The sequence below is a fragment of the Macrosteles quadrilineatus genome, unplaced genomic scaffold, assembly GCF_028750875.1.
Source record: "Macrosteles quadrilineatus isolate MER2022 unplaced genomic scaffold, UCM_ALF_1.0 Scaffold_5__1_contigs__length_97177068, whole genome shotgun sequence".
NCBI lineage: Eukaryota > Metazoa > Arthropoda > Insecta > Hemiptera > Cicadellidae > Macrosteles > Macrosteles quadrilineatus.
In genome coordinates this window covers 24,149,102-24,166,579 of record NW_026542598.1, presented here as the reverse complement: position 1 = coordinate 24,166,579, position 17,478 = coordinate 24,149,102, and the positions used below count along the sequence as shown (strand labels likewise).

Genomic DNA, 17,478 nt, shown 5'->3' with positions numbered 1-17,478 from the left:
GGTAATGCAAAGAAATAGCAGGCTATAGGATGATTATTTCAGTGTAAGATGATTAAGTTGTTGTCACTATCGTCAGCTGATAGAGTGGTGCAATCATGGACACCAATTGTCCCACCATCTTCAAGGGGAAGACAGAATGCAAGCTTACTAAAGACTGGATAAAATAAATGATTTATTTTGACTCAACAAAATTATTACAAACTACCTTAAAAGTGGCTGAATTAACCCTAGAAAGGTATCGTCCTACAGCATGACGCTAAGGGCATCAATACGAAAATTTGACGTACATAGGAATTCCATACAGTAAGGCATCATCATACAGTGTTACGCTAAAAATTTGACGTACTGCCGGTCATTTTATTATACACAAAGCGTATTGACACGTAAGTTTGACGTATGCGTTCCAAGGAACCGATTCGCAAGGAAATTAAGAGACACACTACGACCCAACCAAGCAGCCACCACAAAGCAAATGACAGCTGAGAGCACTGCAGTAAGGAAGGTAGCGTCGGTTGAGGGCGTGAGGGTGGGATGCTAAAAATATCTCACCCTACATCAAATTTACGTGTGATACGCATCTAGGGTTAATATGTTTATGTCCAATGGTTAAATGTTGGGGTACTCATGATTTTGACGAATCATATTGCATTTGATCTGTAACCACCGTGACAAATGGCAACGGCAACACTGCACAAGACCACTATTTCAAATTTCAAGTTAACGGGTAAAATTTATATATTGATGGATGTGACTACATGGCTACATGACAAACAGCCAAGCCTTCATTCAGCAAACCAAAAAGGGCTTTTATTTGTTATTGTTTGTATATTCAGTGGTTCGTACCAATTATGTTTTTGTCTTTCTCTTTCTTGAACGAGGTGAGACAGTTTAAATGTAGTTTAGCTTTGTTCGTCGTCTATCTAGTTTCTTCGATATTTAAGAATGGGCTTTGCTTTAGTCGGATTTCTCTAATAAAATTTACATGTTGATGTGAATAATTAAACTTGTTTTGTCTGTAAATAATAAGTGGATTAGTTTTTACAAGAATGTAAAAGTAGGCCTATCATAAGTTGTTGTTTTTATGTAATAAATTTTGATAAATTCTTGATAATGTCTTCTTAAGTTTTGAAGTACTATTTTAAAACTGATGAAGCAAACAACAGATTTCCAAAATAAAACATATTATTTAATAGGCTTATCTCTAAAAGCACTTTTAACCCAAACCCACAATAAGGTACGAGGCTTACAAAAAAACCATCACAGTCTCCAAACTAAGTCTGTATTAAATCTTTTTTTCAACAAGCCTGCACCTTATTTTGAACCTAACAGGCAGTTAACTTAGTTTAACAAATTTCCAGGGTCCCTTTTCTATCCAAGGTTAGTAGCCTATGTTTAATTAATCTGTTTAACAGTGAATCATTTAAACAAATAGGCCTATATTAAACACTTCTTGGTATGTATTGTTTTGGTTTGAATGTGTTTGGTTGTCAGTGTTTTTTTTTTTTACAAATAGGCCTAAGTTTTATTTTCTTAATTCCTCAATATAACCTAGCTACACTAATGAAAAATAATCAGTTTTAAAAATTGAGATAGGGATATTTTGTTTTTAAAATTAAACAATTAAGTAGGCCTAGCCTAATTTAAAATGAGGTACTGATGGAATTGAGAAACGATTTTGGTTAGGAACCGGTACCGGAACCGACATTGAAAAAGTGGTACCGACCCATCATTATAAAAAATCAAACCAATTGGAAAACTAGCTAGGCAACGGGAACTATGTGCAGTGGCACAGCTTGGCCAAAGGAATGTAAGGTAGCGGACAACACATATGTTAAATTTTAAGAGATAAAATTGAGAAAACAGTACATTTAATTATTTAAGAAAAGAAATAGATTTGTTTTATACAGCTGTCAATAAAAAAAAAACAACTGGTGTAGATCTCATTGAATCAAAATAGCCATAAAATTGTAACTATTGACAGTCTTAGGTTACGATATCAAAAAGCCTCATCTTCTTCATTTACGTTAGGCCTAATCAAGGTTTTACTTTACTTCCACACAAACTTTACTACTTTTGGTCAAAATGCAATTTTTAATCAGCATTTTACTTTGGTTTTTTAACAATATCGTTGTGCAGGTTTGGTTAGGTTACCTCGGCTGGAGCCTCGGTGGCACTGCGGTTGTAGATGCTGGATATCTTGAGGTCGTTGTTGGGCTTAGGAGTCCAGCCAGGGTCCATGGAGGACGCCTCCTCCTCCTCCACCACCGGCGGACGCCCCTTGCGCCTCTTGGTAGGCACTGATCAACAAATAAATCAGTTTGAGGTTAACAATATAAGCATAAAGCACAAGGGCCTAGGTTGTTAGCCTATTTGTGCAGCTATAAGCCTTACCTAAATAGGAAAGAGTAAGATAAATAAAAAACTTAACAATACAAACAAAAATTAGAATATTCTACAGTCACTTCAGTATTTTTATTTTTTTCACTTTTGGGCAAACTTCTATTACATACTAACAAGTAATTTTATTTAGAACTAGCTGTGTGCCCGTTCTACGCACGGGGATCTTATAGTAGTCAGTTGAAACCTTCTTATATTAAGATTAAGAACAGCAGTTAGTTTGCACATTTGCAGATATGCTGGCAAAACTATTATATACAAACCTTCGCAAATACAGTATCTGACAGTTCAAGCCAAAATAAATGCTTCGCAATTAAATTTCACCCGGATCGTTATGGTCCATATGTCCAATGATTAAACTAAAAAATGTTTTATAGATCCATGAAGCGTAGCCCTAAAGTAGGCCTATAATTGAAAGTTACTTTCCACATCGGTTAACTTAAACGTATTTAAAGTACTACCTCAACCTCACCATAACACTTTATTCCGGTTGACATTTTCAGTACTGTATCAAAGGTGCTCTTGTCCATTCCGTGAAACACTGAGGAATAAGGACATTAATGCGTTACCAACAGACATACACACAACAATCCAAAAAAGGCCACGAACTATTGATACATAAACAATATAAAGGTGTAAACAATTCATGATGGTTTGCCCAACAAATGTTTTACTCAAATAGGTTATCATTTTCTTAGCATACCGGGTAAGCTAAGATTTGGAATCCAGACGGACATCACTTAAATTGAATACGGACGGCTCTAATAAATAAGGTGCAACACCAACGATAACTAATTTGTAAACTACAGTGATGTGTTGGTACCTACGTAAAAATGATTCTAGCAGCTACCAACGGTTCTAAGGAAAAGAACCAGTACCTACATAAGAACCTACCTAAGAACTATAGTACATCCGACCAATTAAATACATTAATATCTAGTCCCGAGGTTATTGATCTCTTGCTTTTGGATTTTCTCGTAAAAAGTTATAGCGTAAACTTATCGGTGTCAGTTTGAAAAAAAAAACAACCTTACCCAAACAACTTTTTGTTATTTAATAGATTACGCATTCTCTAAACAGTGATTAGTATATCTATTAACATTGGAAGGAAATGTGACGAAAATCACACAATGTTGGGGTTTTGGTCATTTGTAATTATATTTCTTAAGTAGGTAGGCCATGTATTCTATGGAAAAGTACCGGTATCAAGGATCGTCGTCAAAAAGGTTGTTATGAATAAATATGTAGGCTTACGTACCCAAGATATGAGCTATGGGCCTATTGGCTGTATGGTCCAGCGATTGCATCACACGGTGAGTAGAAACAGAAAGTGACACATTGGAAAAGCGAGTTTAGCACTTCCTCTGTTAAACCTCTGTTACAATCACCCACTGCAGTGTGATTTTTTACTTTACACTTTACACAACCGCCATTGAAGCGCCGTCAATGAGTGGAAACCTTTTTTGTAAGCTATTGGCGACGATCATTTCAGTGTCCCAGCCCTATACAACACTGATTCAAGGTCTTCTTTCTGGTTGTCAAAACTCAAGAAACATTTTATACTCAAAGAATTTCTGGTTCCGATTTGGACGATGTCTAGTTATTTAATTTCATTTACGGTTACACTATTAGACTATATTATTGCACTTGCGATTAATTAAATCCGTTATGTAAGAAAAAACGTTTTTAATCTCACTTGGTTGGGATTTGCTTTCAAAACGTGATTCGAAATGATTGCGGTATTTGTAAACAACATTTGTAAACATATCATTGACAGCTAGAAAAAAATAATCTTGATCCGAACAGCTGTTCGTTATTTCATAGACGATTATGTGATAAAAATTGAACGAAAATTTGACAAAAATCGCACAAAACTGCATTTTTGAACGTCCGTAATTTTATTTACAAAGTAGTGAGGCTATATTTAAATCACTAAAGACACTCTCGCCAATCCAGTGAATACATTCAAATGACTTGGATCTTGATAGGTACTCTGGTTTTCACGGAGAAGATTGCGTAAAATGCCATCTTGAGTGTTACAGACAAAGGGAAAGACAGACAGACAGACAGGCAGACAGACAGAAATAGAGATAAGACTCGTTTCTGCTTCTTTAATGAATAAAACGTAAAAATAACCTAAAAGTATATAATTCTGAGCAAAGTACAGACAAAACTCTAATTTTATTTATATAGAAGAAACATAGCAAAAGCATATTGCACAACCAATTGACACATTGGTTAACAAGCAGAAATCAAAAATATCCTGGTGTCTCATTATTGGATTACTATAGGTCGGCCGGACAGATAGCGACCTGCGTGAGGATTTATCGTGCATGTAAGAGGAGTTCCCTTTCTAAGCGGCCGATCTACAAGGCTAAAATATTTCCTAAAATTGTCAGATGTATTTCCTATTTAAAATAAAATTAGATTTAACGAATACTTAGGTTTGCTGCTACAAGGAAGGAAAACATGTTTTTTATGAAGACTAGTTGCTCTGCCCGTGCTTTGCTACGGGGTGAGAATGCAAAAAAGAACAATACCTTTTAAGATACTATAATCTACTATAAGAAACAGTTACAACACACTTACCAGGAAACATATATGCAAAGGCTTAATCGTGCTTATTGATTACCGGTATTTAAATGAAGATCTCTTAATGTATTACAGTACTATCATTTTATAGAGTGTATAGCATTTAAAATATATTCAAAAGTATAATTCATTGACTACATGGCACCATGAAACAATTCTCGTCTTCTCCAAAGGTTTGCTGCAGTATCGCAGTTCCACCCATTGCGTCATTTTGCTTAGCAGAAAACACAACAAACACTGTGTACATATTTTCACGTTAAGCAGACGACAACGAACTAGGTAACGTGACTTGCTTTACTGCCTCGATCCACGCACCAGGGTGCAGCTCAATGCGGTTTTGTGATTACTAGATTAAGAGTAAGGTCGGATATTTTTTTTAACAGACCTGGTATATATATACACATTTCAGCGAATAGTGTATTTGGCCTCTAGGGAAGTAAATCGGTCCCTGGTTCAGGTCTTACTGTGCCACAAATGGTAAATACTGTAGCTTCATTCCTATAGGGAAACTAGCTGGAAGGCATTGAATTTTGTTTAGACATTAAGTTAAATAGCCTACAGTTTTTATAGCCTACTGGGAATGGTTTTTTCTCAACAGACTTTGAGTCTTGAATATAATCATCAATTATTAATAGCTTACTGACAAATCTTGACCACAGTAAATCCCTCTCAGGATAAACCTGGTAACCTTCCCTCAAATGGACAATCACACTAACCGCACTGCTGCCAACTGCCTGGATGTAATTTTTATGATTAAAATTGAATGATCAAGGATATTTTTGTGTACTCTGATAGAATGTTTAAAGGAATTAGTTATCGAGTGGTTGGGTCAAATACAATACAAGGCTCAAGTGAATTCAGATGTATCAAAGCATAAAGGTAACCTCTTTATAGCCTAGATGCTTGGTGTAGCACTGGATCAACTTTTCTTTACAAATGTCATAAATCTGGAAAAGCCTACAAAACCAAGTAAGCTAGAGGCTATCTACTAGCAATAATATCATTAAAATCCATCCAAACAAATTTCTGTGAATCTCAGCCGATCTAGTTCTCATCAAAATAACCATGAATATCATAAAAATTGTTAGCCTACATAAAATTTCCATAATTTAATAAATTAAATATTATCATTAGCCTAGTTTTTTTTTTATTTTTAAGCGCAATAAATTGTTGTGGTTGGAATGGTAACTATGCCGTTGTTATGCTAACTCATCAGACATTACAATATACAAGGCTGACGTATCATTCAAGTTAAGGATTTGATTGAATCGCTTTGCTTCTGTGTTATGTAGCCTTCACTTCCACAACCAACCCACTATAATACAAATATCTTAACCCCCTCCCAACCAGTCTCATGTATCATTACTGTATGAGGCATGAATAAAGTTATACTAACACTTAACCCCATGCTTAAAACTTCTTTAGGCCTATCACTTACTCATTGAAAATAGGCTATAAGATATAAAAATACATGAACAAGAGTACAATTTTGATTGTACACTCAATTCATTAGAGCTAATCTGAGATTTTCTTGCCTTATACCGACCCTAACTTTGCTTGTCTAAATGTAAATGCTTAAACTTAGTCAAATATACTTGAACGCTGCCAGTTTGATCGCGAGAAAAGTTTAAAAGGCCTAATTAATGTTTGAATAATTGGATCAAACTGACCCTAAATATCTTAAGTAGGGCCTACTATCTTAACCCCTAAAGTTAAAGTAAATTCATTTTTATTTTGAACAGTTATGTTTATCCATAGACAAAACATAGTCCCTTAGTAGATTTCCCATTATTATAGAACAGCTGAAGTCAATTTTATTGTTAGTTCTGTCCGGTTTTTTGTGAATGTTGTGTTTTGTTTACAATTTATTTATATTATTTTAGGGTTAGTTTCTCATTATTTGTTTATCACTGTTTGGTTATATATAGCTAGTGGACAAGTTATTGTTTATGATTAGATAGTTTTATTCGGTTAAACGAGGTTTTAAATTACTGAAATAACAAGAAACAAATTTAAGCAAAACACGACATCTACAGAAAACCGGACAGAACTAACAATAAAATTGGCTTCAGCTGTTTTATAAGGATGGGAAATCTACTAAGGGACTATGTTTTATCTAGATGGTTTATCTCCAGATTTCCTACATTCACCCCTCTTTGCCTTAAACAAATCACAAAGGTTGGCCTATATCAGCTTCTAAATACTAGAACCAAATTTGAAAGTTCAAACAAATTAAATACAAATCCTCTGCAAACAAAGTTGATTTGAGAAATAACAGACGCATAATCTGAAAAATTAACTCAGGGCCTAAACAGATTCCAAATCTCTAACCTAGCTCTCACTCTGGTTTACATGTTTAAGTTGTATACTAAAAGTGTTAAGTGGTGAACATTACCTGGACAATCATCACTGCGATTGACCTGACGTTTGGATCGATGTGACATTATGATTTTTAAGCTTTAAAAGAACCCCCGTCTTCTGCAGCTTTGCAGCCTGTAACAACAAATCAAACAATATAGTCACATTCAAAATCATCTAACTTACATGCTAAAATAAAACTAAATACTGTATGTTCCTAGCTGAAGCCAGTTTGCAAGACTGCACGTAGACACGTGTTATGTAAATTATGTCAGGGTAAGCCTTAAAACAGTCTTAAGTTATCAAGAACAAACTTAGCATGTACCGGTAAATATAAAAACATATATTTAACCCTCCGAGTGTTCATAGTTTAGGCCTTAATGTCCGCCTATTTTTAGCGCATTTGCAAGGTTTTATTAAAACCGATCTGAGAAGCTTAAAACAATGTTAATTCTACTGTTCTATATACCATTTTGTTTGGAAAATCAATGGCTTCAATATTATAGCCTACATAAAACATAAGGAACATTTGTTTCAAAACAATTTTTTAGGTAAAAAAAAAATATTTTGGAAAATTTACAAAAAAAAAATAAATAAGTTCGCGCTCAATGAAATTGTATAAATTATAGGCCTATAAATATTTGAAAATAGCCACTTTGTTCTAAATTTTATGAGGATTACAAATATATAATAATATAAGGAAGTAGATTTGCAAATAAATAAGTTATGGGCAAAAAACAGATTTCAGTACATAGCGTTTAGCTAAGAATGCATAGCCTAACCATAGCTAGGAATCTGGCTGATAATTTACATCAATATCACTACCTACTTCTTCAGGATCATCAACCAGTCCTTCAAAATCACTTAAATCTTCTTATAATGCACCACGTATATCACTACTTTTGATTTTTAACACTAAAACAATGATAAACGTAATAAAACACATCAGTCATCGGTCCGAGGGTAACCTAGCTATTTACAAATACGCACGTCAGCTGTCTGCTACAATTACGATCGGCTCGGAGAACATACAGCGCTGAGACAGACCTCTGGAGAAAGCTTAGAATATAACGAAAAGAACGATACCTAACTCGATCCAGTTCAATCCGATTCAGTCAGTCATAGAGCCTTCGCCGTAAACGATGTTCGCGCGTCGAAAAATCGACGCGTGACACTACACAAAGTGTGTTGCGCGTCGAATTTTCTACGAGTGACGCTCGGAGGGTTAAAAGTTACTGCAAACTATGCAATCAAGAGATTCAAAGTGGTTAAGTTTCATAAAAGGAGAAGGTGCTGGATACTGGGCCCAACAACAAATGATCTTGGTAATGAAACAGGTGATCTTAGCCAGTAACAAAGCTACACATATCATCTCACATTATACACGAGCATCCTTCAGTCATATTTCAAGGGTTAAAATATGCACCTATCTGGCATCTCTAACTTAATAACAGATAATAACTTAAATTGACAACTGACCAAACTAGTCATCACTTTAAGTCGAAACAAAAAATAATACTATAGTCTAAGGACTTGACAATCAAATTCCTCATTGGTAAACATACCGCACCTGACTAAGAACATTACACTTAGGCCTACCTAGTTTATAAACATTTCATTGCACAAACACAGAAGTTACAACATAGGTCTACTTGATCAAATGCATGTACACCTATGCCAAGCTGGATTAACTTGTAACTTAATTAAGGCTTTACATTAGGCTAAGTCTGTTGCTATTGACAAAAGGATAACTTTAAATACTTACTACATAGCTGGGGTTGGTACTTTTACTTGCGAGAAGGCCCACGAATGTACATATCTGAAAGATAGGTATTGAATTGAGTTAACTTAGAGTAAATAAAAACATAGACTACGCTAACTATGTAGGCCTAGTTAGGCCTACTTTTAACATTATAAATTAGACTCCTAACCTACCCTGTTAATGGCCTAACTTAAAGTTCTTAGGACAACGATAGGCTAAGTTTAGTCATTAACTGAAATAGACCTAATTAACTTATTATGACCTGACATGTTGATTTGCAATTGAAAATAAAAGTTTTGTTTGGCTAAATTTAAAGGGGTCAGTAACTTATAAATGTAAATGTACCGTAAGTTAAGTTATAGCCTAGGATATTGTTTACATCCTTTAAGTTAGGAGGGGTATTTCTACAGATAAGTGAGTAAGTACCGGTATTTATTAACTTAAACCTAGACCAGTAACATGATTTAAGTTTAGCCTAACATTATTAAGTTCCTACTTACCCTACTCTATAAGCCCCCACAAAACCAACCCCTAGTTAATAACATACTCAAGATAAGATAAAGTCAAACTTCACTTAAGATAGGCTTAAATTTTTATTGAAGCTAAACCTATTATAAAAACCTATATTTAAAATTATTTGATAGGTTAGTAAGATGGGCCTAGAGTCACATTATCAATTTGACCTTTAAAATAAAAGTTTCAACAAACAAATTTCAATCAAAGCAGTAAGGCTACTTTGGCCAAACCAATTCAACCTAAAGGGAATAGGTTTGCTGTGCTAATTTAAAGGATATCAGGTCAAATTCCAAAGTTATTTAACATATTTATGTCCTTTTACGAGCACTGATGTGTGGTGATGGGAATGGATATGCAATTTTACCAGGGGTAACACAAATTATTTAGTAATCAGCAATTGAATTCATAAAAAGGCTTTGGTCTAGGCTATGACAGCCCCATATTTGATCACAAAATATAGGGATTAAACACTGAGTAACATAAAAAACTTTGCTTTTAAACCCTAATATGTAGCTAAATTGTTCGTATAACATACTAAAAGTCACAAAACTTACAAATTTCAAGTTGTGTTTTGTCATTAAGAATGTCTCTCAAATAGGCCATTTGTGATGTAAACATTGGAATTATGAAAACAGTTACTGCAGTTTAGAACTATAATTTAATGATGCTGTTGTATTATTTGTGTGTAAGAATATATTTACTACGATAATGAATGCAAAAATCGTCCGTATTAAACATTTAAAGCTTAGAAAATGGTAAATAAAAGCTAACCCACGGCTGCATTTAGGCCTATTAACATTGACAACACAGATGGCAGCACTATCGATAAGACTTTTACCAACAACCGAGTAGGATTAAAACTACTATTTTCACTTAAATTTATCGCCTTAAATACTACAAATATGGTAAATAAACATACTAAATAGTACAGCAACTAAGTAAACCCACTAAAACGACCCACATTAAGGCACAATTCACTAACTGACGCACACTAAAATACGAGATGCCATGTCTGTCATCAGCCTAACCAACATGTCCTCATTCCAAATTCCCACTTCGACATAAGCACTATTCCTATTTACACATAAAACCCCACTTTTATAGAACGATTCTTGGATATTTCAACTAGTATATCACATGATCAAAACTTATTTTCAATGCACATACACAGCATATTACCTAAATAATATGAGATAGTGTCATTTGGCGCCATCATGCCTGAAAAAATAACTGTAGAAGTTCACGTCACGTGACCACTTCGCGAGATCTCGGCTTCAGCGATACATTTTTGGAATCCAGATTCCAACAGAATAGCCAACATAATGCATCTTTAGAACTTGTATAACAAAATGTTTCAAATATCCACATTTATGTATTGTTGGTGTAAACAAGATTTTTTATCCAAAATAATAAAAGTAAAACCATTAACATTGACATGCGATATATTACATTGTTTAGGGCTTGCAGAAAAGGACATAACTGGATAGGTTTTAATAATTATTTTAGTATTTGTTTTTAAATGTTGGTCACATTTGATCAATTCTCATCATACAACACAACACAACACAACATCAGCACTCAGCAGTACAGTCATGTCAAACAGAATCAAAATGAAAGTGTAAACAAGTATTCAGTATAGCATAGCAGACGGTAGCAAAACGCTTATTTTTAGGATAAGGATTGGTTATCCCTAGTTTTAATTCATAATTATTTTGTATTCCTTAGGATTAATGTGTCATATCTGCATTAAGAAGATTAAAGTTGAGCTTTTAAAAACTGAAATTTTATTGCACCATATTTATGTAAAGAAGATTGGACGATAATACAAGATGGATGAGGTTAGTTGAAAACTTAAGCCTAAGTACTTTCTATTTAGGGTAATTAATTTGTCTCATACTTTAGTAGTAATCAATATGATTATTGTAGACATTTCTCCATCTGGCTTACAACTCTATATGTCTAGTTTAATAAGCCGTAAATAATGTGTACGGTAATTTCCTTTTCCATCACAGAGAAGCAGATGGGGTGGTCAGAATCTTAAGAAGTTAACTTATTCTTAAGTTGGGGTGGTGCTCTAAGTTATTCATGATTTAACATTAACATTTAAATAGAGAATGTAGTGGATGTGGATAGTGGATGGGACATCCGAATAAGAAAACTATTCGTTATTTGATAGTTCTGTTGTCTATTCGTTATTCAATTCAGCGTAAGTCGTCCGAATATTTTTTTTCCAACTTAATAGATTTTTGATATTGGTGTAAGGTAAGTTTTAACTTAACCCTTAGAGTGCCAGGCGAGAAATAAAAGTAACGCTCAAAAAATGCCGATGATTTTTCCCGAAGGTCGCGCTAAAAATGCCGAGCGCGATCTGGCGATTTTTAGGTTAAAATTTTGTAAAAATCGAATTTTCGATATTTCGACCAACGAAAATCGATGTATCGCATGTAGTAACTTTCGACTCAATGTTAATATATGGGTTAAAAGAATCTGAGTATCCATTCGGTTGTTATGACAACTGTTCGATCATTACGAAACGTCCGGTCAGCCGGACGTTGGCACTTTTGGCTCGTTCTAAAAACGTCCGGTCGGCCGGACGTCGGCACTTTTGGCTCGTTTTAAAAACGTCCGGTTCCCCGGACGTTGGCACTCAAAGGGTTAAAGGTTAAAAAGTAAAATGCCTATTTAAATTTATCGTATGAGCTATTAGTGTGTAGAAAGATAAGTTTCCAACTCAAACCCAATGAGGTACGGTACTTATCTAGATCGAATCCCTCCGGTGACAATAGCTTTTGTCGAAGATTTTGCTTAGAATGTGATTCTTCTTAACTGTACATCTTTTGTTAGAATTTGTCATTTATAATTTTATTTTAAGAACAGAACTATATTTGTTATTTATTATTAAAGCTTAAATTTAAAGGTTTAGGCTAGGCCTACTTATAAGTTAAGGACAGGTACTCTGCTAGTTTTCAATACTTAGGCTACTTACTTGATACTTGTGTGCTGCGTCGTTGACCGACAATGTCGGATAGACTGCGTTATTATATACATTTAAGAATAAACACTACTATTTACATACATATAAACAATAAAACTTAAACAGGCTGTGGCGGTAAATAAAACGTGTTCCCCATTTTTAATGAAGGGCTTTTATATGACTTTTAGGGGTTCTTTACTCAGCTCCTCCAGCGAGTACAGTGGCCTATCCACCAAGCTATTTCTGATGGCAGCTTTGAAAGAGGTGATTTCCATATCCCGCACCTTAACCGGCAAGGTATTAAAAAGCCGTATGGCATAGCGGGGATAGCTCTTGAGGGTGCGGGTGAGACGACAACGCGGCATGTCAAGGTGTAGTGCTTGCCGGGTGTCATAGCGGTGGTGAACTTCTCTTCGGTCAAACCGATGGACATTCTCTTTCAGGAGTATTAGGATGTTCAATACATTTTGACTGAAGACTGTAAGAATGCCCAGATCTTTAAAAAGGGGCCTACAATGTTCGTTGTAGTCGGCTGACATTATGATTCTTACAGCTTTTTTCTGGAGCAATAATATGTTCTGTGCTGCTGGTGAATGACCCCAAAGTACCAAGCCGTACATAAGATGGCTATGAAACAGAGCATGGTACACAGCTATCAAGAATTGCTTCGGGATGATGTTCCGAAGTTTCCTTAGGAGGCAAATAACCCTAGATAGCCGTGTGCATACCCTATCAATATGTGAGCTCCAGCTTAGTTTGGGATCCATCCAGAAACCTAGAAGTTTAACCGCCTCATCTCTTTCGGTTAGTGGCTTCAGTGTGCAGAGCAAGGACTGAATCTTGGCTGCATTTAATTTCCGGCGGTTTGCTGTAAACCAGTTCTTGGCCAGCTCCAAAAGATGGTCAGCTTCAATATACAGTTGCTCAATGTCGCTTCCTCTAGATATCAGGGTGGTGTCGTCAGCGAATAGGAGGGTGGAGCCATTTAGCCTCAAATCGTTCACCGCCACACTAAAAAGGAGAGGGCCGAGCACCGAGCCCTGTGGCACTCCATGTGAGATACTCCTAACGCAGGAGAAGGCCCCGTTTATCACAACTACTTGCCTGCGATTTGCCAAATAACAGGACAGGGACTTCAGCACAGTTCCGCCCACACCATACTTTGCTAGTTTGCCTATCAGTAGCTTATGGGACACCACATCAAACGCCTTGCTCAGATCGCAAAGTCTGAGGAGGATTGACTCATTATGTTCAAAGGCGTCAGTAATTGTTTAAACAAGACTCAACAGTGCGGTGGTTGTAGATCTACCCCCTCTAAATCCATGCTGTGCACTCGAGAGAATGCTGTTTGTCTCAAGATAGGCCATGAGTTGTCTTTTCATGACCGTCTCCAGCACCTTAGAGAAGACTGGGAGTATGGAAATAGGACGAAAGTTTGAATATATTCACAATATATTCACACTGGCTGTTGATAACCTATTTGTTAGACGATGAATGTACTTGCCATAGCCAGCGCCAATAAGTTAATTGATGTTTTTTTGATAACCTTCCTGTAATATTTTTAGTCAATGAAAATATTTTAGCATGCTAATTATTTTTCTGGCTGTTAATTCGTTTTTTAAATAGTTTTTTTTTTTTCAGAACGATTTAGGGTTTCGAACTGCAGATGAATTCACTAAGCTCTACTATGAAAGTATGGATCGGAAAAGACATGTAAGTAATACACAAAGTTAGGTTTCTTTAGAAACAATTTGTTTTAAACAAAACCTCACTTTTCTAGTCAAAGGCAAAGAGGTATGCTCAGTTGACAACATGGATTATTCTCTGAGAAAGTAACTTTAGACTTCACAAATAGATCAATGAAATCTAAAGACTGCTACCTTTAAAGGCAAGAAATTAATTTTGAGCAGATTTTTGTTAGGTACCCATTGAGATAAAAAGGTTTTCTTTCCCGCCACACACTTGTTTTCCAACCATTTTGCAAGGCTATAATTATTAATATAAATTTTTTTAACAATAGTTAGGCCTAATTAATAATTTTTTATTAGCGAATTTCCCATATAGGGAATAAGCTATTACCGTAGTACGGTAGCCTACTCCTGGACGCGGGACCGATTTTTATTTTCGTTTTGAGGTCCCTAGAGGCCAAAAACGCCATCCGTTCAAATTCATATATATATATATGTGTGTGACCGTTAACATGATAACTCGAGCAAAAATGATCTGATTTTGATGAAATTTGGTATAAACGTGTAAACCTACATTTATTCAAACGAGTTCGCGAACCAGCATGATCGGACTATGGGAACGGGGTTTTATGGGGTAAAAACAGGTTTTTCCCATTTTTGACCCAAAAAACATAAAATTTAGCAATTTCTTTCCAAACCATTTTGTAGAGCTTAAAAAAAAAAAAAACTAATTTAATATATTGAAGCATTATTATGCGCCTAATGGTTACGGAGAAAATTAAAAAAAAATGTAAATTCAAAATTCCCATGTTATTCTTATGGAGAACAAGTAAACTGTTGTAGTTTGCTTGTTTATGAACATATTTTGATCAAATTTGGAAAATGTTTTTATTTCTTACTAACTATTAGCATTTTACAAAAAAAAACTGTTTTACCCTCCCTGATGCAGCAAACCTAAGTACTTGTTAAACTAATTCTATATAAATAGGAAATAAATTTTATATTTTTAAGTAGACATTTTAGTACCGGTATCCAATCAGGCAAATGGAAATTCACTTAGTCTGCTGGTTTGCTGCGGCGGGGGTATTTAAATATTAATTTAATAAACGAATGGTTTTAACTCTTCCAACAGACAGTAAGAACATCAGGAAGTGAAAAACTTAACATTTGCTTGCTTTTATCATAATCTTACTTAATAAATTGTTGCAGCTTATGTCAAAGTACTATATGGACAATGCCTCTCTAGTATGGAATGGAAATGGAAGAAATGGAGCCGATGAAATTCAAAAGTTTTTAGCCAGTTTGCCTATTAGCATACATAATTTGACCAGCAAAGATGTTCAAAGAATTCCAGGTACGGTATAATATCATAAGTAATATTAGTCTCTTCCGTTAATTTGATTAAAAGTTTATTTCCCCCTCCTCCAGCTCTTATAAACTGAATGGAGACCGATTTTTTTTTAGAACCATGGAATTCTATATTACAACTCAGCACACTAATGTTAGGCTACAACATATTTTACATCCATGGACAAACAAATGTATCCGGCAGAAGATTTGTTAAAAATTGTTAATTTTATCATCTTATACATTAAAACGTGACAGGGTTTTTTATTTCACAATTCTGAATCAACCACTTGACGGATTCTCATGATCTTTGTATTGAAAGAAAGATAATTTTGAGAACTAGGGAATGTCGAAGCCATAATTTTACAGGAAAAGATTTTAATTTTAAAATACTAGCTACTTGGGATGTATAAAAAAATAAAATGAAAGCTCAATAGAGCAATGGGGGAATTGCGGGAAACCCTAAACTAAAATTATGGCTTCGACATTCCCTAGTTCTCAAAATTATCTTTCTTTCAATACAAAAATCATGAGAATCCGTCAAGTGGTTGATTCAGAATTGTGAAATAAAAAAACCCTGTCACGTTTTAATATATAAGATGTTTAACCACTTAAAATTTCCTTGGATTAGAAATGGAAATATTGATATACCTTCAGTTTTAGTTGACTGACTACTCAATTCGCGTACGTAGGACAGCTCGTTTAGCTTTAAATTAAAACACAACAAAATTTCTTTCAGTGCTCATGCCACCGTTGATAGAATCATTAACTCTGCATGTAACAACTTTGCGGGTAATATGTTCCAAATTTACAACAAGACAGTTTAGTTGGGAGATGAATCTCATGAAATCAGACTAAGAAAAGTGGTTGGCTAACTTATCTGTACTTCAAAATTACAAAAACGTTACTGATGATATTTGTGTTTTTCTACGCACTTTGTACTATGGTTTTTAATTGTATTTGTACTAATGCTTTATCAAATGCTACCAACCTGATTGACGTTTGTAATAGATGGTGCTGTTGGGAACAAGATGGCCTATGTCATACAGACTGCAGGAAATGTTAAATACCAGGGGAAAGAAAATAGAAAAATGTTTTACCAAACATTCGCAATCACAAATGAAGGTGACAAGTGGAAAATTGTGTCAGACTGTTTCAGATTTCAAGAACATGTTTCGTAATGATTAAGACTCTATTGTGACTACAGTACATTTTTATACTACTTTTAATAAACTTACTGAAATATTTTAATTTTTGGTGCATAACCCTTTCTTGTAAATTTGGGGGTAAAAATAAACTAGGTATGGTTTTTTCCGTCAAATGTATTCTAATTCGTTGTGGTCAAATATGATTCTGTTGTTAGGTCAAATTATTTAGGTAACACAGAATAGGAATGTTAACATATATTCCTTGCACATGACAAAAATCCTTATTCTCTTTTCCTTAGTCGATAGTACAACGAGTCAGTAATAGATAGTGATGTAAAATTCCCAGCCATGTACTGTACAATTTGGGACAAATGCAAAAAAGAAGAAAAAGCTCTTGAACTACCTGTGCTATAACACCCAGTGCTAGAACCGGGTCCTAGATGCCATTTTTTATTGGGCACGGGGGCAATCAATGATTTTATCAAAAGGTCAAAGATTAGGTAGTAAAAGACCAATGTTTGGACCGGTCTGTACAAAAACATAAAACGTGTCAATGGTGCAGAAACACACAATTAGGCCTAACATTTTTTTTATCATAACAGAAACATACAAAATTATTACACTAAAAAAATTTTGTTTCACATAAAGAACAGATTTTGCCAAGAATGGTTTACAATAATAATACAGTAGGTAGGT

General features: G+C 34.8%; 2 protein-coding genes across 2 annotated transcripts in view; one reads left to right on the top strand and one right to left on the bottom strand.

Moving 5' to 3' along the window:
• Positions 1–10,897, bottom strand: part of LOC128993981 (PHD finger protein rhinoceros-like) — a 33,065-nt gene extending 22,168 nt beyond the window's left edge. Inside the window, exons 1-4 of the mRNA XM_054418139.1 lie at positions 10,805–10,897; positions 9,113–9,166; positions 7,385–7,482; positions 2,152–2,297 (exon numbers count right to left, since the gene is read on the bottom strand). Coding sequence (XP_054274114.1) covers positions 2,152–2,297; positions 7,385–7,433 — 195 coding nt within the window. The 5' untranslated portion in view covers positions 7,434–7,482; positions 9,113–9,166; positions 10,805–10,897. The remainder of the gene's footprint in view (positions 1–2,151; positions 2,298–7,384; positions 7,483–9,112; positions 9,167–10,804) is intronic.
• A 304-nt stretch (positions 10,898–11,201) lies between these two features.
• Positions 11,202–16,885, top strand: LOC128995360 (NTF2-related export protein-like). The gene is made up of 4 exons (XM_054420359.1): positions 11,202–11,463; positions 14,241–14,312; positions 15,497–15,641; positions 16,646–16,885. Exons 1-4 carry the CDS (start codon positions 11,455–11,457, stop codon positions 16,813–16,815), a joined length of 396 nt encoding a protein of 131 aa, XP_054276334.1. The 5' UTR covers positions 11,202–11,454; the 3' UTR covers positions 16,816–16,885.
• The last annotated feature ends 593 nt before the right edge of the window (positions 16,886–17,478 follow it).